Raw genomic sequence first — 24,633 nt, forward strand, 5'->3', positions numbered from 1 at the left:
TTTTGATACATAATTATAAGTCTATTTGCACGTTTTGACTTTTTTAAATCAGAAATTCAGAAAATGAAAGCAAAAGGAGAACTCAACCCACAAGCAGGTTTGGGGATCCTCAGTCTGTGTGTGAGCTTGTACTGTGGTGTGAGCAGTCTAGGTGTGCCAGGCTGGCCACATAGAATGCAATAAAATGTCTCACTCAGTTTATGGGCTGTGCTGCTAACTTAGCATTAGCATAACACAGCAAACTGAGTGTTTCTGGTGTGCCAGATATTAGGCCAAGTTCTTTACAGACTCTGTGGGAGTTTGCTTGATAAATGTTCCCCAAAGGCTCATGCATCTAAACACCTGGCACTTTTTGGGAAGGTTATGGAATTTTTAAGACATGGAGCCTTACTGGAGGAAGTATGCGAGTTCCCACAGCCTCACTTCACTTCCAGTTCACTTTGTTTTTTTATGTGTGCTTGAGAGGTTGAGATGTGATCTCGTAGCTTTCTGTTCTGGCCTCCTACCATCATGTCTTCCCTAATCTTATGGACTCTCCCTCTGAAACTATCAGCCCAATAAACTCTTTCTTCCTTAAGTTGCCTTTAGTCATAATCTTTTCTCAGAGCAACAGAAAAGTAACCAATATAGAAGTTGGTACCAGAGAGTATGGCTGTTTCTGAGAAAAACTTGATCATGTTGTTTTTTGGAAGAATGTGGAAGACTGGAACTTTGGACTAGAAAAGTAGTTAAATGTTGTAAGCATAACTTAATGGCATATTCTAGAAGGAGTGTGAAAGCCAGAAGTGCTGAACATAGTGAAGGTCTGGCTCAAAGGTTTCATGGGGGAATAAGGACTTTATTAGCAATAGAGCTAGAGACCATTTCTATCATATTTTGGCAAAAAATCTGACTGTCCACTTCTATGATATTTTGGCAAAAAATCTGACTGTTTTCTGTCTATGTCCTGAGAATTTATGCAAGGCTAAATTAAAAAGAAATGGACTGCTGGGTGTTTAATCCCAGCCCTTAAAAGGCAGAAGCAGATGTATCTCTGAGTTCAAGGCCAGCCTAGTCTACATAGTGGGTTCTAGGCCAGGCACAGCTATACAGAGAGACCTTATCTCCATAATAAATAAATAAAATAAAATAAATGGCCTAATTTCTTGGTAGAAGAATTTCAAATCAGCATAATATTGAATCTTTGGCATGATTTTTACTAATAACTCTTATGCAGGTCTACAATAAAAAAGAACAAATGGAGAAGAAATTAAAAATGCATAGGTTGACTAGGAACAGAACACTAGGAAGCTTAATATTTCAGCTAAGGCATGTGCTTAAGGAGAGACTGATTGTTAAAGAGAGTGGGGCCATGAAAGAGAGGCCTCCTGCTCTGCACTGGAACAACAGGAAGGGTGCCATCAGGAAAAGACTCTACCCAGCTAAGACTCCAACTTAAGAAAGAAAGAAAGCCCATGGGGTTGCTTGCTCATAGAAAGCAATTGCTTCAAAACAGAAAAGCCGCTGATAATTCAGTCAAATGCTACAAGGGGTTCATCTCAAGCTGACAGTTAACTTGGCAGTTAATCTAGATGGCACTGCCTTTGAAGGCATGAAAGATTCCGGAGTGAGGGGGTTATGTATTCTTCCTCCATAGTTTGAGAGAGAAACTGAAACCCGACAAGCTGGAGTCCCTTTGAGAAGGCCCTGACAGGCCATTACATGAAGTTGTAAAGCTGTAAAGCCTGGTTGCAAGAAAAGACTACAAGATGTTGGAGATGTCAGAGCCAGGAGACACCTGCTACAGAGAGCTGAATACAAGTGGTAGAATCAGCTCAAAAAAGAGATGTATGTTACATCTGACAGCAAAGCTATAGGACTGAGATATCTAATCCCTTTCAAACTAAAGCCCTAGATACTGGACACAGAGCTACAATATTTTCCCTGCTGGGTTTTAGTCTTGCTTTGATCTAATATTTCCTTACTATGTCCCCATTCCTCCCTTTTGGAATTTTCTAAATTATATACTTAATTTTTGGTTTTATAGGGGCCACAGTTAAGAGACTGCCTTGAGTCTTAAAACAGACTTTGAACTTCTAAATAGTGTTGAGACTTTAAGGACTATGAGGACTTCTAAAGTTGGACTAAATACATTTTACAACATGAAAGGCCATGGACTTTTGAGGGCCAGGGAATGGCATGTGGTGATGAGTGTAAGAAATGTCACCCATAGGGTCATTCATTTGAATACTTGGTTCCAGCTGTGGCTTACTTTACCAGCTACTCCATGCAGCTTCCTCAAAAGGGGAATTTTAAGGTCTTTTTATTGTAGTAAAAAGGATACTGAAAACCTCCTTGACTTTGGGGCACATAGTTTAGTTTTAGACTTAAAGGAAACGCTGTGTCCAGAGTTAACAATGTAGATAAAAGCAGCAAAACACTGAGAACTCTTGGCAGCAAAGGTTTGTGCATCCGGTTGTATACATGAACAGTAGTAGACAATATAAAGAAGAAAACATACCATATTTCAATACTTGGGTATTCCAGGCCCTATGTGTTCATCTCAATTATCTAATTTGTGTGTTTATAAATGCAGCATAAAGCTTTCCACAGACTTTCATTCCATGACTTTTGCTCTGATATAATTTAGAGAAGTGTGGAGCCAAAGCATAGGGAGAACATCTTAGTGGCTAGAAACTTCAAGAAGACATAAACTGACAGGGTTTGTCTCACATGATTCCTCTCCTCTGTTTGCCACAGAGTATACAGGAAGTCTGGGGGTAGAATAGAAATGGCTGTCTTTAGAGGAAGGTATGCTCAGCAAAGAATGCTCCACAGCCAGGGTATCCCTCTGGGAGGTAATAACTAACACTTCAAGGAGTGTCCATCATTTACAAAGACTGTGTAAAAAATCTTATTGAGACTCTAGAAGAAACAAAAATCCGACCCATTTAAGGTAGTTACCACTATTCCTATTTTATGAATGAGCAGATGCAAAGTTCCATGTTAGTGACATAGTCTTTCTTCTTTTTCAGATTTACTGCTGTAATACCATTCCTTAGACAACTTGCCTGGCACATAGTAAATGATAAATGAGTAACTAATGAAGGAAGGAAGGAAGCAATTTGTTCATGGTCTCACAACAAAGCAGTGGTAAATTTTGAGAAGTTTCTCATGATAAATGCCATTGTGTATGATAAGAGAGTACAGGGAAGGGGAATCAGCACTGAGGGAAGTATGGGGCTGAGAGGACACAAGCAAAGCCCCAGAACCTGCTCAGAGGGAGTGGGTAAGTGGTAGAGAGTGAGCGCTAGCTCTGACAAACCAGGGTCCTTGGGACAACTTGGGAGTTTTCTTCAAAACTTTACAGTCCAGGAGGAAGCCAGAAAACAGGATACCCTACAATTAGCAGAAAACAAAAACAAAACCCCCAAACAACAACAAAAAACAAATAAAAAACCAAAAAAAACCCAAAACCCAAAGCAACCAACCAACCAACCAAACAAACAAAAAACAAAAAAACCCCACCTTGTGGTGAGATTTGGAATCCAATCATCATTTACAGGTGCAGATATATAGATCTCTAAGTGCATGGCTTCTGCCCTGATTATTAATTAATGAGGTGCAAAATTCCAAGCTGGAAGGAAACAGTGCTGATTATGTCAGTCTTGCGGGACAGAGGAGCTCTGTGGTCCAAGAAGATAGATGATTTTTTTAAACATATATTTCCGTAAATTAAAGGAGACAGGAGGCTTTTAGAAATGGGAGCAAAAACAATAAAAAATGTGGACTATCAAATACATATTTTTTTTTGTAGCAACTGTATGTTTATTTAATCAGCAGAGTGAATACTGAATGGATTCTGGTGCAAATGTATTGGTACAATTTAGAGAAAAATGTAATAAGACAAAAAGGAATAACGAGAGAGCAAAAAAAATGGTGGCTTTTACTGGGCTACTCACTTTCCACTCATGTTCTCCCCACTCGTTAGGTAACCCTGTGTTGTACTAGGAGTAGATCGATACTAGCCAAATCCCACAAGGTTACCACACAGGGCAAACCCTAAGCAAAGGAAGTGGAAAACCATTCCTTGTCACAGTCATTACAGTTGCTGTTGTTTTTTCCCTCCACAAATAATTGAGAAGGAAGAGTGGAGCACAAATTTCACCAGATGTGCTAACCATAATGGCTGGAGTAGTAGCTGTCCGCCTTCCAGAGGGAGACAACAGCTAGAGTGGCTCCTCCCTCCCCCCCCTGACTTAAAGTAGAAGACATTATTACATTAGACAGTTGGTTGCCACCTACCGTTTGACTTTTCACTATCTGCAGGTTTCATCTGAATGGGATGATGCATCTAAAAATATAAAAGTGAGAAAGTAAAGGCACATTGAACAACTGTAAAACCAGTCTCAGAAATGTGATACTATTCAAGTACTGCTATAATTACAAGGGCACATAACTAATAACAAGGCTTCTAAAGAATGATATTACCTTAGTTTGTTACCTAAGTTTATGTTCGGGAATCTAACCCTCAAGCCAGGGAACACTGTAATAATCGGTAAAAACGTGAGCTTTGGAGTCAGGCTGGAGAATGAAACCCTCTACATCACAGGCGAGGCCGGCCAGCTCTGCGATCCCAGCTGTGTAATCTGGGCAGTGTAACTTCCCCAGGGTGACCGCTCATCTGGGAGATGGGGGACACCTGCAGAGAAGGGCTCTGCGAGTCAAATGAGAGCACACATGGAAAGAGCTCAGTGCATGAGCAGAGCCCAAGATGTGCTGAAGACTTTAGAATTACAGCTGTACTACTTAAATGATAATCATCTTTGTCCACCACCTACTCTGTTTGCTTTATGGGTTTATTTCAAGTCTCAATAGGAAATATTTGAAGGTCTATTAGTGGCTTGATAGAGGTACGGATATATAATGCGGAGTCACTGGGACATAGGGAACAATAGGAGCAAGGGCAGGAGGGAGACAGGAACCTATTAATTCAGTTAGTACATGTGCAGGCAGGAACAGAGAAAACTTGAAACAAATGAAGCTGAGCTCCTGAACCATGGCAGACCTGGATGCTCCATGGTTCATTATACAAGCTGATGACACTGCTGTGTATGATCCAGGGTTTACTCCAAGCACAGAATGCTACCACTATTTCCAATTAAAATAAATTCCTTAAACTACTTCCAAAGGTCCTCTTGCTTGATATTTCATCATACCCCAAGGAACAGGGAAGCCACAGGGTGGATGGAATCACTGGCTGTGCAAAAGCTTTTATTATAATGGGTCCACTCTTAGTGAACTTTTAATTTCCCCAGTGGACTTCCATTACTTGCAAGCCACAGCTCTGGGTTTTATCTAATTGAAATGAAAGGGGAATGGTACTTAGTTATGGCACTTAGATGATGGGACAGTATGATCAGGTAGTTTGTGTGCACTGCCAGTGTCTTTAGAGTACCTGAGGAAGAAGACAGTGAGAAAGAACTGCCAAGGGATAAGACCTTAAGTAATTTAAAGCTGCCTATTGCCCTCAAAAGCAGGATGTTTTTATCCATAGAGCACAGGCCTCGAGATACAGCATCTGCTAGCATTCCCACTTCATAATTCATATATTCAGTTTGTGGAGCAGAGACTACTTGAGGGTGATGTGGAATATTACTTTAACTATGTAAAGATGTGTTACATTTGTTTATGTTGCATTTGTTTAACTAGGCAAAGACATGTTACATCAGTTTATGCTACATTTGTTTAATTATGTAAAGATGCATTGTATTTATTTCACCTTGCCTGTCCAAGGCACCTGATTGGTCTAATAAAAAGCTGAACGACTAATAGCTAGGCAGCAGAGGGATAGATAGGGCTGGCAGGTAGAGTGAATAAGGAGGAGGAATCTAGGGGAGACAGAAAGGAGGGGGGGGGCTGGGGCCAGCCTGTCAGCCAGCCAGCCAGCCACCAGCTAGTCAGACACAGAGGAGGAAATACAGAATGAAAGAAAGGTAAAAAGCCCTGAGGCAAAATGCAGATCAAGAGAAACAGGTTAAATTGAGTTGTAAGAGCTAGTGGGACAAGCATAAGGCTGAGCATTCATAATTAAAAATAAGTTCCTGTGTCATGATTTGGGAGCTGGTTGGTGGCCCAAATGAAAGTCTGCTGCATGAGAGTATAATGTTTAGGAGTACTAAATAGTCCTTAAAAAACCACAAAAGCAAAATGTGGAGTGTTCTGATTCGACCAAGGAATAGGGAGAGAACAAGGTTTAAGAAAGATCAATATCTTCGAGAAGGCTATCCTTTGGTTCCATTTGCCCACCCATTTAGCCAGCATGCTCTTCTCGTGCCAGGATCGAGGCTAAGTCCAGCTAGCTGTCAATGGCCATGAGAGAGGGTTTTCCCCTCAGGTGCTGTACGGCTGGCAAACACAAGTGCAAACAGCTAGCAGAGCAACATGCCAAGTGCTGGAGGAAAGGCAATACACAGTTTCTAGGAACCAAGGGACAAAAGAATTTTCACTTTGCCTGGAAAAAAGGAGAAAGTTTCCTATAAAACATGGTATCTATTTCCAGTCCTCAGACTTGTTAGCCAAAGAGAAGATGGCTTGTCAGACCTACAGATGTCCTATCAAAGACCCAATGGTAAAAATGAACCCATATCTGACACTGCTCGGGTGGCCAAGAACCTGAGACAAGATAGGCCAGGGACCTAGGGGAAAAGGAAATACTCCTGTTCTGCTAAAGGAACACAGCAATAAATGGCTCCTAATGACATTCTGCCATACTCATAGATCAGAGCCATCATCAGAGAAGCTTCTGGCATTAGTGGGGAACGAAGATAGAGAACCACAGCCTTACAATCTCAGAACACTCAGTCCTAAATGGGATGTCTCCATCAAATTCCTCCTCTCAGAGCTCAGGGAACTATGTAGAAGAGGAAGTAGAAAGAGTGTAGAAGCCAGAGGGGATGAAGGACACCAAGGAAAAAAGGCCTTTTAAATACAGCAGGACCAACGAACAGTAACTCACTGAGACTATGGCAGCATGCACAGGGCCTGCTTAAGTCTGCACCACATGGGGTCCCAGTGATGAGAAGAGAAGTAGACACAAGCCTCCATCTCTAACCTAGAAGCAATCTCCAACTGATGATCACTTGCAAATGAAAAATTTATTTTCTCCAATGGAGTTTCAACAGGGATACAAACCAAACAACTCTTTCTCCTCCTTTTATTGTGAAAATAGGAGTTTTTTTCTTATATAATATATCATGATTGTGGTTTCTTATTTCTCTGCTCCTCCCAGTTCCTCCTTGCCTCCCCTCCCATCTGGCTCCATTATCTTTCTAACTCTCATTAGAAAACAAACAGGGTTATAAGGGAATATAATATAATATAATATAATATAATATAATATAATATAATATAATATAATATAATATAATATAATATAATATAATATAATATAATAATATAATATAATAATATAATATAATATAATATAATATAATATAATAAATATAATATATGAAAAGGCAGAACTGAGAAAAGTTACTAAGCCATGTGGCTAAACATAAATAAGAATTATGGGTTAAATTAAGTGTAAGAGCTAGTCAGTAATAAGCCTGAGCTAATGACAAAGCAGTTATAATTAATATAAGCCTCTGTGTGTTTACTTGGGGGATGTGAATGGGAGAGATTTGTCCTGACTGCCAGGTGGCCAGGACACATGAAAACTTTCAACTACATTTGATGCCCAATGTGGGGCTATTGAATTTCCATAAGGCCTAAAAGAGTTTAAAAAGGTCTTCTAAACACACATTAATAGAGCCCCAAAGAGCTTCCTACTTCATGTCTCATACATGTCAAGATATAGAGACACTGAGGTATAGAGATTCTGTGGCATAGAGACTTGAGCTACAGTATGGCAGGTTCATGGCATATGGGCTTGAGTGCAGCATGGCAGATTCCTGCCACTGTACACAATGGCGTCTACAAGCCACACAGCATGGTGTGTGGCAGATATAGCTTTTGCTAGCACACACACACACACACAAAAATAAAAAATAAAAAAAAAGGAAAGAAAAGGTTTTTGGGTTATACACTACTGGATGGAAGCATAGACCCACTGCTTCCCAGAGTTGACAGTGAGCATAGTTCCCAGAGCTGGTATGTTATTCTGTATGCAGTGAATGTGTGTTGCTCTGATTGGTTGATAAATAAAATGCTGATTAGCCAGGCAGAAAGTATAGGCGGGATAAGCAGACAAGGAGAATTCTGGGAAGAGGAAGGCTGAGTTGGGAGTCACCAGCCAGACACAGAGAAAACAAGATGCCAAGGCAGAACTGAGAAAAGGTACCAAGCCACATGGCTAATAATTCTAATAAATAAGAATTATGAGCTAAATTGAGTGTAAGAGCCAGTAAGTAATAAGCCTGAGCTAATGGCCAAGCAGTTGTAATTAATATAAGCCTCTGTGTGTTTATTTGGAGGATGTGAGTAAGAGAGATTTGTCCCAACTGCCAGTTGGCCAGGACACAGGAAAACTTCCAATATAAATATAAATATAATATAATAAACAAAAAGTAACACATTGGAATTGGACAAAACAAACAGAAGGAAAAGAACCCAAGAGAAGGTACAAGAAACAGAGACCCATTTATTTGCACACTCAGGAATCCCACAAAAACACTAAATGGGAATATGCAAAGTATATATAGGGTAAAAATAAATAAATAAAATAAAAATTTAAAAATTAAATAAAAATAAAAAAAGAGAAAAACTCTGATATGACATTGTGAGACAAGAGCCTCCAAAGATGCCTCTGAATTTGTTTTCTGTTGGTCATCTACTGCTGACCATGCAGTCTACCCTTAAGAATAGTTTTACCCCCTGTGAGACTCCCTTGGTGGAAATTAAATTTTCATTTGCAGGTGGTTCTCAATTGGAAACAGCTTCTGGGTTAGAAATGGGGGCTTGTGTCCATTTCTCCTTTCAGCTCTAGCACTCTGGTGCAGACCTGTACAGGCCCTGTGCATGTGGCTTCAATCTCTGTGAGTTCATATGTGCATCCATCATATTGATTTAAAGGGCCTTGTTTTCTTGGTGTATCCATTCCCCCTGGCTCTTACACTTTCTGTCTCCTCTCATTTGACAGAGACATCCCATTTAGGACTGAGTGTTCCAAGGTTTTTTATTCTCTGTATAATATCTGGCTGTGGGTCTCTGTATTTGTTCCCTACTACTCCAGGAGGAAGCTTCTGTGATGATGGCGGCTGGAGAAAGGCACTGATACATGAGTATAGCAGAATGTGTAGTAAAATGTCATCAGCAGCCATCTGGAGCCATTTTGTTGCTAGTGTTGTTTTGTTTGTTTGTTTTACACCAGTAGTGTTTGGGATACCAACCACTCTTAAAGGCAGGCCCATGCCAAGCAATAGATGGCCAACACAAAAGTCTTCTTCAGAAGTTCTTTGTCTAATAATGTTTGTCAGGGCATTTTCTTTAGGCCATACAGATCCTTTGTATATAGATTATGGCTTCTGGTTTTTGTGTTTTTATGGGATTCCCATGTCTGCAAACATGTGTGTCTCTCATTCTATGTGTTTATTGTGCTTTATTTTCAGCTATTTTTCTTCTCTTTGTTTGTTTTGTCCTATTCTAATTTGTTTACTTTTGTTTTATCTCATTTTATTATTATTATTTAGATGTCTGTTTTCTATGAGATAGAAAGGATATGGATCTGGATGGGAGGAGGAGGTGGGAAAGAACTTGGAGGAATTAAAAACTATGAAAAAAACTATATTCAATATCAATAAAAGAAAAAGAAGAGTGAACACAGCTCCTTTCCAAAAGGAGTTTACCATGCCAGCAAAAAGGCAGCATAAGGCTGTGAAGGAGGTTAACATACAAGGCTTATGCAGTGTTTCTCAACCTGTGGGTCTCAACTCCTTTGGGGGGTGGGAAATCAAAGGACCCTTTCACAAGGGTTGCCTAAGACCATCAGAGAACACAAATATTTACATTATGATTCATAACAGTAACAAAATTACAGTTATGAAGTAGCAATGAAAATAATTTTATGGCTAAGGGTCACCACAACATGAGGTGTTAATACACAACATGTATTAAAAGGTCTCAGCATTAGGAAGATTGAGAGCCACTGTGTTAGAGGGTCTTGTAAGCTAATAAACTGATGGTCTGTCAAGTGTATGGTCAGGACAGAAGCTTTAAGTGGGAAAGGCAAACAGGAAGAGTTTTGAATTTAGAAAAAAAGTCAGTTTTGGTGATATCATGGAAGGCAGATGATATAAGACACAGGGGCCAAGAGGGAAACTAGTCAACAGCCCCAGTGACACTATGAGCTTTAGTGCCAACTGCCTCTTTTGGGGATGAGGGAGAACTCCAGGCCCAGACAGCCAGAGAGCCATGAGAGGAAATCATTTCAGAGGAAACAATGCCAGTCTGAAAATACTAAAGTTGATGTGACTATGGTATAGCAAGAAGTTGGAAATGCAAGGCTCAAGCTTGAGAAAGGATCCAGTATAGGAGAGGTAGCAGTGGAAGCCACAGGAATTAGTGGATTGAAAGGAACCAAGAGCAAGGACAGAACCATTGAGGGTATATATTAGGAGACATCTTTAGAGGACAGAGCGAATTGCTGGCAGAAAGGCAGGAAGCCACGATAGGGAGCTTTAAGAATAAGGGAGTTAGAACTGGAGAGATGACTCAGTGGCTAAGAGCACTGATTGTTCTTGCAGAAGAACATGGTGGCTCACAAGAACTATAACTCTAGTTCTAGGAGAAGTCTTCTGACCTTGGAGGCATTGCATGCACATGGTGCACATGCATATATGCAGGCCAAACACGTATAGCCATACAACAAAAGTAAAGAAATCTTTTAAAAAAGAATAAGGAAATGATCAGAGCACATGGTGTTGAAGGCTATAAATGCCAAAATATTTTTCTAGATTAAGCAATAAAAAATTTAGGGATTTTTGTTAAAAGCAGTATCTGTGGAGTAGTAGGGCCTACTATAGGAAGTAGAGGAGTGGGAAATAGGGAAGACAACAGTGCATATGATAAATGAAGACTACTGCTTTCATTATTTGCAAAGGGATGAATATACGAATCTTGACAGATGGCAACAGTGGCAGATGGCATTTTTTTCTTTCAAGATAATGAAAAACTATATGGGTTAATACACTGCAAAGAGTCAGATGAGATTCACAGATTAAAGATACAAAAGATAGAGGTAAGTATATATTTTATGGGATATAAAGATGGAATGAAGGTGACTCTTTCCCTCAGGAAGCCTACTGTCCATCATGGTGATTGATACATACATTTTATAAACGAAAGTGACACGTACCAGAAAAGGAACAGGTGCTGTGAGCATCAGGCCTAAGTGCTATGGCCATCTAGGCTCATCTGTGATCTGAATAGGACACGTGAGGAGGAATCTGAGTCACATGAGCAGTATCCGTCTATAAAGCTGCTCTCAGTTGCAGTTATGAAGGGAACAAGTGCCTTCACTAAGGACACACAGCTGGTTAACCACAGACTCGGGATCAGAAGTCAAATCTCCCTGCTTTTAATACAGTGATGGCTCTCCCAGACCACACTGCTTCTCCACAAAATGCCTAATATGGGACTTGGACATATGGGCCTTTAATTAAGAGTTTCAGGCTTCACTCACCAGAGTCAGGTAAAAGTATTCTCTTTTCCCTCTAAACTCCCCAAACGCTTGATCTCCTTAGGCTCAAGACTAGTATTACAGTAATACGTCATTCTTCATCTTTCTGTAGCTGTTCAGTTTCTGACCTAAGACCATCTAGAAGTAACAGGAGCAGTAATAAAGCAGCTACTGCCACTATAGACTTGAACTTTGTTTTGTTCTTTATTGGACCCAGAGGGGGGTAAAACCTAGTTCACAGAAATCTTGGTTGTCAGACTATGGCGAACTCTGAGTGGGTGATCACCTACTGCAGGTACATTCTGAAGATAATTCGGTAATGTATGTAAAGCACTGTAACCTTCGAGAAAGTGTTCAATCAGTACTGTATTAAGAATGGCTCATTATCATGAACATTGTTCATTTGAGTTACAAATTTCTGATCACATACAAAATGTAAATGTCAAAAAGGACAAAAGCAGCATGGAGGAGTCAGTCTCATCATGTTGCTTTCCTTTCTCAAAACCTCCTGATTTAAAGAACTTTGAGGGATTTCTTTTCTTTTCTTTTTCTTTCTTTTTTTTTTTTTTTTTTGGTTTTTCGAGACAGGATTTCTCTGTGTAGCTTTGAGCCTTTTCTGGAACTCGCTTTGTAGACCAGGCTGGCCTCGAACTCACAGAGATCCGCCTGCCTCTGCCTCCCAAGTGCTGGGTTTAAAGGCGTGCGCCACCACCACCTGGCGAGATTTTTTGAGTGGAATAGGGAGGTTACTACAAATGAACGGGCATTCTAGTTTCTTTCAGATTATTATAAAGGGATTCTTTCTTCAACAAAGAGGGTTTTAAAGGTTTGACCTAGAATTACCCTGGAACTATTCATCCATCCATTTGTTTTTGCTTTTTCATATACTGTTATATGAAGGAAATGAAAAGGAGAGCTGTCATCATGATGGAATATGTAGAGGATATTGAGACAGACCCATCAACATTTTTCCAGAGTACAGTATGTGCTAAGACAATATGGGGACTCAGAAATGCCCAATACAGACCAAAGAAGGACAAACTGAATGTGGTGTCTTAGGTACTCAAGGTGTTCTTTCTTGAATAAATCCTTGCTGAGCCTATGGCACAAGGATTGTGCATTTAAAGTCTGCCTGGGCTATAGAATGGGTACAAAGCCAGCCTGAGAAACTGAGAAACACCTGTCTTAAAAGTCAAAGAAGACTAGTGATATAGGTTAGTGGGAGAGCATTTACACAACATGCATGAAGCCTTGGATTAATTCCTAGTACTATAAAAAGAGCTGCAGGAAGGACATCTCAAGGAAGAGACCACATATCCAAAGGCACAAAGCAAGTGTAACAGGATATATTGTTAGTATAGAATGATGCTATGACATTCTAACCAAAATATGTTATTAAAGAATGATGCTATGACATTCTAACCAAAATATGTTATTAAAGAATGATGTTAAGACTTTCTAACCAAAGCAACAGGAGTTCTTAAAAAAGACCATTCACCATGAACAAAGTAGCTGAAGCATAGCAAGACTAGGAAAGGAGCTCTATAATCATGAGAGACTTTCAAAGAAGTAAGTGATGCAAGACTACCCAACTGTGAACTAAAACTGTCCTAGTCACCAGGATTGGCAGCTGAAAGCCACGTCCTCAGCATCTTTTTCAAGAACTGAAGATGAAACCAATGGTGTCAGCATGGTTGCTTTGTAACACTTTCCAACATGACTAGGGAACCTTATCTGCTGCCTAGGCTGTAAGTGGTCCAAGGATAGATTTCCATGTTGTGCATAGCACCTGGAGCTTCTACCTGATGACAACAGAGCAGAAAAGGCTCAATGAACTTGGTAGTTCCCATTGTAGTGTCTAGTGTCTCAGCAGTGCTAAGGGAATTCCAGAGTCAGAACTGAGCCTAGTTCTGTGTGGCAAGTGATTGTCAAGCATATGATTGCCAAGACTTTTTTTTTTTTTTTTTTTATCAAGGAGTTTCCTTAGAGATGTGTGCTAGTTAAATTAAGGCTATGTCTTCACAATCATATATAACAGGCCATGTCTGAAAAAACATTCAGTGATCTGTCTGAAATTTCTGATGAGTCTAAGAAGTTTTATAAACTCTAGCCACTGACACGGAGAGGGTAGTCTTCTTGGGTCATGATGAAACATGAGCAATGAGTCCACTAACTTATGTACTGGTAGCAAACTGAAAAAAAACAACAACAAACCACATATCCCTACTCTCTGTGAGTAGTATGCTTTCAGAGAAAAATGATAGGTGCCAGTTTTATACCCAGATCCTTCACACAGGAGTACAGTTGACTTAACATACTTCAGGTTGGCATATTTATGAAGAAAGGTTTCTGAATTTGTGTTACTGCAGATTTCTTTGACTGACAGCAAACTCCTTTTCATGCTTTCATAACAACTCTTTGCCCATAGTTACACATCAAGTTGCTGGCTAGTTTCTTGGTCTCTATTTAGCCTTACTGTTTTGAAATAAATGAAACGTAATGAAAAGGGAAAATTTAATAACTCCCTCCCTTCTTTACTGGGGGTAGGAGAGTTCTAATTATGGTCTTTATATAAGGACTACTTATTTCTTTTACATTAACTACTGGAATTATGTATATAGTCAAAGCAGAACCATTCAGAGCAATATTATCTTACTGTAGCACACTAAGCAATGCTTCTGTGGAGCTACTTAACTTTCAGTGAGGACACATTTATATTTATCATATTTTCTACCCTAAAGTTATGAGTGTACAGCATCCACAACATGTAGCTTTTTTTTCTCAGACAGGGTTTCTCTGTGTAGTTTTGGTGCCTGTCCTGGATCTGGCTCTATAGACCAGGCTGGCCTTGAACTCACAGAGATCCACCTGGCTATGCCTCCCGAGTGCTGGGATTAAATGTGTGCGCCACCACTGCCCAGCCAACATGCAGCTTCCTTTCTGTAATGCTGGTATCTTGGACATACCCTGAATGGTGCTGCAGTACACAGGATTCCTATATAAAGCTTTTCCACTCTGACCCCTCCTCTTATTGGGTTAGTATCATGGGGTACATCTTCTTTTCCCTTCATAGATAACCTAGAACTGATCTGTCCACTACTGGTGCTAAAAATGGCAAACTTGAATGGAATGGATATACTTTACTCCTGAAAGTGTTTTAGGTTCGTCACAGAAGAAGCCAGCTGTGGCTGATGAAAATGAAAATGAGATTAGAACTTTGGAACAAAGCCATTATTGAAGGTCTGTGAGGGTAATAGAGTACTGCACCTAGCTCTGACAGCAGCTGTCACTGCCTAGAATCCAAATATTATGCCACAGTGACAGGTACAAGGCAAGGCCACATCACCAGCAATCACTGACCACTCTTTATAGAGCCCATTATAGAAGACCCTAGACTGATTTCTCTTAACTTCTCTTCTCAGTGCAGTGATACCTACAAGGAAGATTTTGACTTACAACATGTCACTGGGGGATGGTGAGAGGATAGCCGGGCAGAGTTCTTACATACATGAGATCTCAGGTTGAAACTTGTTAATCCCAGCCATCACCAATTGATGAATTAATCACCTTCCACACAAGATTCAAAATAAAACATACCATTTCAAACCTGAAATAGGTTTTAGAAAGTCACTGCTATGCATCTCATGATTAAAGCTATCTCAACTCCTTGATAGAACAGCTGTGCTGGCACATATTATAAGCTTACTGCAATAAAATATTTAAAAGTAGAGAAGGAGGGGAGTGAAATAGGCAAATTTGTGAAAGAGCTCCATGCCAAATGAGAGAATCAAAGGGTTCCAGTTTGTGAACAAACAAACAAACAAATTAGTATTTCTATTTCACTCCAAGACAACACAAAAATGATTTGTGCAGAATACTTGGTATCTTGCTTCCATAATGACAATGAAATATAAAATGCAACTATACTGTACTATCAAAGTTTTTATAAAAACAATTTTGTGATCGATAAGTTGTAAAAGAGTTGCCACCAACTGTAGGTAGGTGATTCCCTGAACTAGAAGACTGCATGTACTGCCAAAGGTCTCTTTCTTACAGCAAGACACAGTGATATAGCTTTGCTACTCTAACTTAAGTACTTCCGTCCTTCCAGTCACTGTTATACCATGCTCTGCATTAGGAGACAGGGAAGATACAAGGGCGGCTTTACGACTGTCATCCACCAGCACTGAGCAAGAACCTCTCTCTGCATGTGCTGTTGTTTCAATGTAAATCTGCTAAGATGTGGTTACTAGAATGAAAGCTAAGCAGGAACACGGATGGCAAAAATAATTTCTCAGATCAGTCATAAACAACTTTAATCAATAATTACCAAGTATTATGAATACAGAGGAAATCATCCCTTCACTCCTAATTTTCCAGGCATTTGTTGAAGGCTTTCTGAAAGTTAGTCAATTATTTCTCACAATAGTCTTGTGAAGTTGGCACTAAGAACAATCAAGAGGGCAGGGCAAAATGACTTGGCCTAGTCACATAGCAAAAAGCAAGGGGCAGGATTCTAACTCATGTCGGTCTGTGACAAGAGCATAAGTCCATAGCCTTTGTTCTCTCTATATATGGTTTTATGTATCTACATAAAATATAAAAAAACGCAACTAAAACATTATATATCTTTCTGAGATTGTCTTAATTCACTTAATATGGTTATCTCCAGTTGTTGGAGTCTTTAAAATCAATGTATGGACAACTTACTGCTATGTAAGCCATCATTCACCCAAAGGCTGTGTTAGATTATTCTTAGACTTTTCATTGTCATAGTTATTTCAACACTTTTTGTAAATTCTGGAGAAAGCTGTTACCCTCTGAAGATACACATTCATGAAAGTAACAAAGTATACAAGATTCATCTACATCTGACCACAGGGCCACAGGCCATTCATAATAGCTCTTTTGGAGCATTATGATTGAGTTACCATCATAGGTACATGGAGAATTTTCAATCACTGTTTGCTGGCTTATTTTTATATACATGCTCTAAGCCAGGGGGGAAAAATAGGATTTGAATGGGATAGAAACAAGAAATATGACACACACATAGATATTTTTTCCCCACAGCAAATCACAACTGGAGAAAAATTCAGTAAAAAAATTATGATTTCTTCCTCATAGTCATTGAGCTATGTGAAGTGCCCAATAAAGTTATTATCATCTTTTTTATATAGAACTTGCCCTGAGGGTTCAGTAAAGGTCTATTTGAAATGAATGGCCTTTTCTGGTCCTTGGGAAGGAATGCTCAACTCCCAGTTTTTTTGAAACATAATAATAATATCGTGATAGGGAACATAGATAATTCAGAATTCTATATCTGCTTTTGGTTTAGTGGGCTCCAACTCAGCCTTTTAAAACCATAATAACATGAACTATTTATATTTCTGCTTGAATAATGCAGTGTACTAAAGGGGATAATATAAGCAATATAACTATTTAGTCCTGGCAAAATATAAAATAAAATATGGCAAGAAAATTAGATTACTCTGGGTAGAATTCTATGAGGGAATTTGGAGTTTGTTATGGTGATTAAGTCATCATTTCTGACAGATTACTCTAATCGGCTGTCAAATAACATTCCCAACCCCATCTGTAACTTGGCATCCTAGTTATTCAGTCCATGTTACCTTCTGTGTATAAAACACACACCAAACAAGAGAGGTACAGACTAGCATTTATTATATTCATTAGCTATGATTAGGTTCTGTTTTCACACTAAATAAAAACACAAGCTTCCATTTTGCTTTATTTATTCCTAAAATTAGAAGAAAAAAGGAATGATTTTAAAATAGGAAGCACAGGCCATGAATAAAAAAATTACAATAATAAGAGAGTATATACCTTTCAGAAACAGTGCTATTTAAAAGTGATAATCCTTTTAGTTTTCTTTGACATATTAGAGATAATGGCAAACCCATGTTACTTTTTAAAATATGGTTTATTTTACTTCTATGTGTATGAGTATTTGCTTGCATTTATTATGCACACCACATCCATGTCTGATGCCCTCAGAGACCAAAAGAGGGCATCAGATTCCTTGGAACTGGAATTATAGATTACTGTGAATTGTTATGTGGGTACCAAACCTGGGTCTTCTGCAACAGCAGCAAGTGCTCTTAACTACTGAAGCATCTCTATGACCCCGCCCTCCATGCCACTTTGAACTCTCTTAACAGATCTGTTACTAACTGGTGACTTCTTCAATAAAAGGCACTGTGCTTAGCAGTTACTGTGTGCACATTTCTTGTGCAACATTCCAGTCCTTCCACATTTGTCACTGCATCTTGGTGATATAAACATCTGGTCTAGATAATTGTACTACCAACTAAAAGCCAAACTTGCTAAGACTGTGCCTAGGTCTTAAGATCTACATGTATTAAAGACAAAAACAAGCCCTCCCCCCCAACCAAAAAGGAACTTAAAGGTATGAAGCAATTTAAAAATGGAGATAAATGGGGGGTTTCAGATAAGAAAAACCTTACAGAATTACAATGCTGCTGAAATGAAACACACACCAGCTACAACAGAAGCAAAAGACCACAAAAACCTTGTGTGAACACAGCTGCAAGATCAAAGTCACCACTGCTTAATGAGCCAAGATGAAGAGAAAGGTAATACTGTGCCCTTTCTTATCACTGAGTGGGAAATACATCAGTATCCTTTCTATTTCTTTTTGTTGTGGAACTGTCTTCCAAAGTCAACAATTGCTCTAATGATCATTCTTCCATATGTTAAACAGATGCTAAATTAGACATGATGTTTAATGGAGCAAAACAACATATTCATTGAAACAGTAATGTCTTACCTGGCCATTAAAGATTGCTCAATGATTTGGTAGCTTGTGTACACTTCTAGTATGAAATTCCATATGCCATAAATTTAGTATAATCTAGTACTTTAAGAGAAATGAGTCTCTTTTTTAAAATAAATTATCCCTTTTGATATTAGTCTCTGCCCATAATTATCACATGTGGCTTCTGGCTCTGTTCCCAGTGTTAGTTATTTTCAGGTTCGTAAATTCCTCATCCCCAGAATTGGGATGAACAGGGTCCTGCATGCAGGCAAGATGTAACACTGCAGTCTTAAGTTTTAGTGGCTGTGCAGAAACCTGAGGTGCTGGAATGAGAACACTGCTCCTGAAGTGTCCCCTCTGGCACAGGAACAACCCTTCCCACAGAACACTGTGCTGTGGCCTTCAACATGCTTAATTTTCTTATCTTTGGAGTCTCCAGGTTAGACCTATTCTACTCATTTTTCCCCTTTTCATACTTCTTCCTATTTCCATAGTCACTACCTTAGCTAGGGCCTCATTTCTGCTCATCGGAATACCTTCAGCTCCTCCTCACCATTTCTGGTCACTGCCTTCCAAACTGTTTTCTACACTATTACCTTCTGAATACTCTTGAGACTTAGGTCTAGAAGTTTTCCCTTGCTCAAAACCTCACAAGTATCTTCTAAATCTAGTTCCAGTTCTCTGGCCTGCATTTCAGGGTAGTGTAGACTTCAACTTAGTACTTTCATCAGTTTTGTCTCTCATTGTAATGCTGTATTTCTCTTTTATTCAAATTAGTTGACTCTTTCTCTTCTCGGAGCTTCTGCCATATGCTAACCAATAAAAAAGCATCAGAACCCCTTCTTATGCATGTAAACATGCTGTTTCTTTTGGCAAGGGAAAAACTTCTAGATAAAGAATAGTTAATAATCATATAGTGCTTTACACTTAACCACACACTTTTATTTATCTTAGGCAATGTCCTCACAGTCAGTGCACTGACTTTTCTGCTGAGATACTTACTTCAGGCTTGAGTTTAACAAAGCTTAAGGATATTGAGATTTTATTGTAAATATTTGAAATTGGCAAAGCCTGTCTGGTCAATCCCAGACGTTATGGTTCTAATTATAATCTTCTTTTTCCTACAAAATCAAGTGCCCCAACTTCTCAATCCCCAATTAAATGTTCCGTATATGGTTAAGTGTAAACCACTATATGGTCATTAACTATTCTTCCCTAACTTACCAAACTTACCATCTATATAATTTATTTATTTACTAAGAGAATGTCTATGACCAAAAACTACTCTTGAAAATTCACTGATTCAGAAATATTTGTGGGCACCATCTATGGTATGAGGCTCTGACAATATTTCCTCTCCACAAGGAATTTGGACCTCATTGTTAGTACTGAGATGCTAATTATTTTTCGGGAATATTAATATTTTCTTTACCATGATAAAGGCATTGTGAGGTTACATGACCCTTTAAGATGTTTCACTGGGTTCTCTTTTATACTCAGTTGTTCTCTAATCCAGCTGCTTCTATCTTCTAACTGTAGGACAGACCCCACAATTCCTTTTCAAATTAAATGTCAAGTCTGATCAGTTGACACATTTATTCTCTCATTGTTTAGTATTTCCTGAAGTCTAAACTAAACATTATCTTTCCCAGCAAAACTTTTAAAATTATAAGAAAGTCAAGATAGAATGCCAGAGAACACACTGAAAAAGTGCATCCATAGAGGATGAAGATGATTGTATAGGAGTATAGGATGCTATTTTGGGGAGTTAGACAACTTGGAACTTCACTTTGACAGAGTTGCCTCTCATTAGAGCCCATTGAGGATCCAACACATTCTTTCATCTTCCTTTCACATCTAAGAATGTGGCTATGCCATCTAAATCAAATTATGTAAAATGATATACCATGGACATGTTCTTAAAATCAGTATAGGCCTTTTAGTTATCAAGACCATCTTAGTGGCATTAACAAAGATATCCAAAAGGATGAAAATATCTCTTTAATTTTGTTCTTTTCTTCTTTTCTAAGCAACAAGATTAGTCAAGTGGGCTCAGAGTCCAGACTTAATTTTACTAGCGAGCTGAGATGCTGATTATGACCATGTGATCTTGCTTCTGTGTAAGCAGCTGACTTCAGATGCTTTTCCCCAAGACTAAGGGTCAAGAAGATTTAACTCATAAGACTCAGAGGCATAGACACTGATGAGAAAGCAGTAAGGATTAAAATCTTCAAAAATACACCAGTAAGAAACAGCTATTCTTTCATTCCCAGTCTGCCAGTTCAGCCCCAATTAGATACTAAAACACAAAAATGGATAGAAGAATGTGTGGATGAACGGTGTCAGAACTATACACAAACTCAGTAGACAAGGTTTCTACCCCAAGAGTTAGATATTTGACTGTGATGAGAAAAATAAATAAAATTCATGTGTCTTTTGTTTCAAGGGAAGATGATTTTTTTTTTAATCTTCCATCCTACATACCCCTTTCTGAATGTCCAGTTCTGTTTAGGTTTATCACACCACCTGGCTGATACTAGTCCTCAAGATTGCTTTCCTTTTGGCGTGTGCATTATCCCCACTTTACTTCTTTTTCTACATGGGTCCTTTATCCATGACCTGCTTTATATTTGGTCAACTAACTGAAGCTCACCCTTTGATACTGGGCTGATAAGCAAAGCTATTAATTTAGACAATGGTAAATTTCAGTCTTATGTGGTAACAAATGACTGCACTTTGTGGTGATATTTTATCTGTGCACCCCAATAAAGCTTATCTGGAGGTCAGAGGAAAAAGCCAGTCACTGTATAAAACATAGAGAGGTCAGGCAGTGGTAGCATATACTCTTAACCTTAGCATTCAGGAGGCAAAGATTCATCCAGATCTCGTTGAGTTCAAGGCCACAGTGGGAACAGAGCCAGGAGTGGTGGCCCACGCCTTTAATTCCCAGTACACCAGTTAACCATAGAGGTCTGGAGGTCTGTACAGATGGACAGAAAGTGATAGAGCTGGGAGGAAAGAGGAAGTAAGAGGCATGGACAGAAAGGCATATAGGCATGGGTATACAGGAAGTAGCTCTCTCTGGAGGCTGAGGAGTTAGTAGGGTAAGGTTGGCTGTGGCTTGTCCTATTCCTCTGATCTCTCAGTTTTTACCCCAATATCTGGCCCTGGGTTGTTTTTTTTTTTTAATTAATAAGACTGTTTAGCAATTCATCTTACAGTACTTAACAAACTGTTATGGATGTCTGCTGGACTATAAGCAATCACAAAAATCTCAAACTGTGAAAAACTCCTGATCTGTAAGAAATAAGGTTAGCGTTCAAGAACTTATTAGAAAAGAAATCTTATAACTGTTCAGGGCAGATAACATTCTTTTAAAGTCTTCCAAACTGAAGAAAGATAAGTGTATACACAGCATCCCTTATTATGCAGTAGTAGATCTACCTTAGCATTCATGTGGTAGTTAAATGTTCTTCCTCAGCAAAAGTCTCTCAAGCTGTGGGTATCAAGAAAAACAGCATAATAAATGCTTTGCTTTCCTAGCAAGTAATTTCAAACTCATGAATGATGAAGCAGAAGGAACTCTACATTCTTATGGCTTCTTTACAGTGGAAATGGGCTGCTGAGTATTACTGATTAACTCATTGTAGGCAGAAAATTGTTCCTCATGCTTTAGGATTAGTTTATTCTGACCAGGAAGAACAAAATAATACAAAGGAAAACTGCTTGAAATAGCACCAATTCCATTAATCGCCTCATAGTCTAGGACGTATTAATTCTATGTAGGTCTCATTCAAAGATTTTTCCCAGCAGGTTTAAAGTACCAAGGAGAAGAGAAAATAGAGTTATGCACTAAAGATCCTAGAAAATACAGGCCACCCTTGTAGATCTATTTACTTCTTTTCCTAGGTGGTCAGGTCACCTTACCTTTTTTTTTTGAACATCTGAAAAGAGTCAGCAAAATGAGTCTTTTGTGCCACAGCAGATTTTTGCTTCTTTTTAGTTGTCAGGGGTGGAGGGTAATAACAATTCACAAAAGGTACATCTTTACATATATTCAGAATTGACTTATGTTGGGTTATGAGAGAAACCTAGAAATACAGTACTAGTGAAACCTAGTCCTCTGAAATGTTACTATATTTATTACTAATGACTTAGTTCAACTTTTGAAAAGTGAGCACTGTACACATAATGATATTTTAACTTATAGATAAGAAGCACTGCGAAATGAGTATCACAACCAAGAAGTGAAAACAAACAAACAAACAACTTCGTGTGAATATGTGGCAAGGACTAGGGATTCCATTTAATTGCAGGTCTGGAGTAGAGCCTGAGAGTTTCACTTCTTACCCAGTCTCAGGTGATGTTTATGCTGATAGTCTAAAGACCACACCTTGAATTAGCAAGATCATGCTGTACTTGGAGGAAGATAATTAGCAATGAGAGTCCGTTCATCAAGGTGAAGACTGATTGCAGATATTTACTAGGGATGTAGAAACTGCTTATATTAAAAAGAACTGGCTCCTTACTTGGGTCTAAAAAGTAACTAAAAGCTGGATGAAATCATAGTATCTCTGTCTTTACCATTTCGGTCTACTTTACTTTGGGACCACCTACTCACCTTTATATGTATTTAGGCATGTTGTAATAGCTGACATTGTCAACTTGACAGGATCTAGAATCACCTAGAAGCCAAACATCTGTGCATGTCTGTGAGGGAGTCGCTTGACTAGATCTGAGGTGGGAAGGCCCACACTAAATGTTGATGGTATCATTCCATGGGGTGGGCTGCTGCATTCTAAAACAGGAGAAAATGAGCTGAACACAGCTTTCCTCTCTGTTCCTGGCTGTGGATGCAATGTGACCAGCTGCCTCATGCCTCACACTCTTATTATACTTTTCTTGCCACAATGGACTGTATTCTTGAACTGTGAGCTAAAATAACTCTTTCCTTCTTCAAGTTACTTTTGTTAGGTATTTGATCACAACAATGGGTAACTAATATTCATGTTAACTTGTCAAGGTGTATCTGTCTACAAACTACAATATCTAACTCGTCTCATTCTTCTTCAAAGCTAAAGTCACAAAGGTAAGAGTAACTGAGACACCTTACTATCAGCATACTTTAATGACCAACATATTATTTTCCTGATCTCCAATAGGTGCCTGAATGTCTTCAGTCAAATCTTCCTAAACCTGCAGTCACCATGGATTTTAGGGCAGTAGACCCTCACAGGACAAGCCCCTTGAGGCAATTATTCGTGATGAAGGTCTGCACCTTAAGCATGAGTAATCATCTTCTGAGAAACAGCTTGTCCCTTCAAGTAATAAGGACCCTTTGGAACACCCTGTAGAACCAGAATGGAGAGAAGGGTCTCAGACTACGCTTTGGCCAAGACAGTTTAGTTATGCATATCTTTAACCCTGTGCCACAATTTTTCCTCAGTTTAAACACAAAGCTAATGTCAGTATGTGAAGATAAAACTGGGGACACTGGACCCTTTATCAGTTTCTCTTCCCAATACACACTGATTAAATCCCCTTTGTCTGCTTTTCACTATTAATATCACTCGATTTTGTAACCGATGAACTGTGATGGTCGGCTAAGTCTAGCTTATTGGGCTCCATGGGGCTAGGGCTTCTACCTTAAAACTCCAGTTACAGAAAAAGAAAACTTGGTGTTTGTTCATCAATGCTCATTCCTTGAAGCTGATACTGGCCACTTTATGAACTAGCAGTTCTGAAACGAAACACTGGAACCACTTAGGAGGCTTTAAAATACTGATGCTAGGCTCCCATCTAAGATAGACTCTTATTTAATCTACCCATGGTACAGCTTTGGCATACATAGTTTTAAAAGCTTCCCAAGTGATCTTAACTTTACAGGCAAAGTTGGGAATCACTGCCCTAGTTGTAGACACAAATAGATTGAGGATGAAGGGTGGCTTTCATTTCCTTCGTCAATGTTACAAACTCATCTACTTTATGGTCATTTTAGGTGAATGGCCAGAAAGATGATTAATATTCCTTTAGGTCTTCCTCAGAATATGAAAATGAGGAAACAACATCAACAGCTCCCTATGAAGGAGGAAAACCCAAGAATATGCTGGTAATTTGGACTCTGCATTTCTGATTCTTTAAACTACTGTACTTGGCACAATTTCATAGAGAAATT

General features: G+C 39.0%; 1 protein-coding gene across 28 annotated transcripts in view; it reads right to left on the minus strand.

The window, feature by feature from the left end:
* Celf2 (CUGBP Elav-like family member 2) overlaps window positions 1-24,633 on the minus strand; it is a 533,080-nt gene that overhangs the window by 78,604 nt on the left and 429,843 nt on the right. For all 28 annotated transcript variants that reach the window (XM_076572793.1, XM_076572782.1, XM_076572791.1 and 25 more), the window contains one exon: window positions 4,285-4,333. In XM_076572793.1, the coding sequence (XP_076428908.1) occupies window positions 4,285-4,333 (49 nt within the window). The remainder of the gene's footprint in view (window positions 1-4,284; window positions 4,334-24,633) is intronic.

The sequence above is a fragment of the Peromyscus maniculatus genome, chromosome 5 (assembly GCF_049852395.1).
Source record: "Peromyscus maniculatus bairdii isolate BWxNUB_F1_BW_parent chromosome 5, HU_Pman_BW_mat_3.1, whole genome shotgun sequence".
Classification (NCBI taxonomy): domain Eukaryota; kingdom Metazoa; phylum Chordata; class Mammalia; order Rodentia; family Cricetidae; genus Peromyscus; species Peromyscus maniculatus.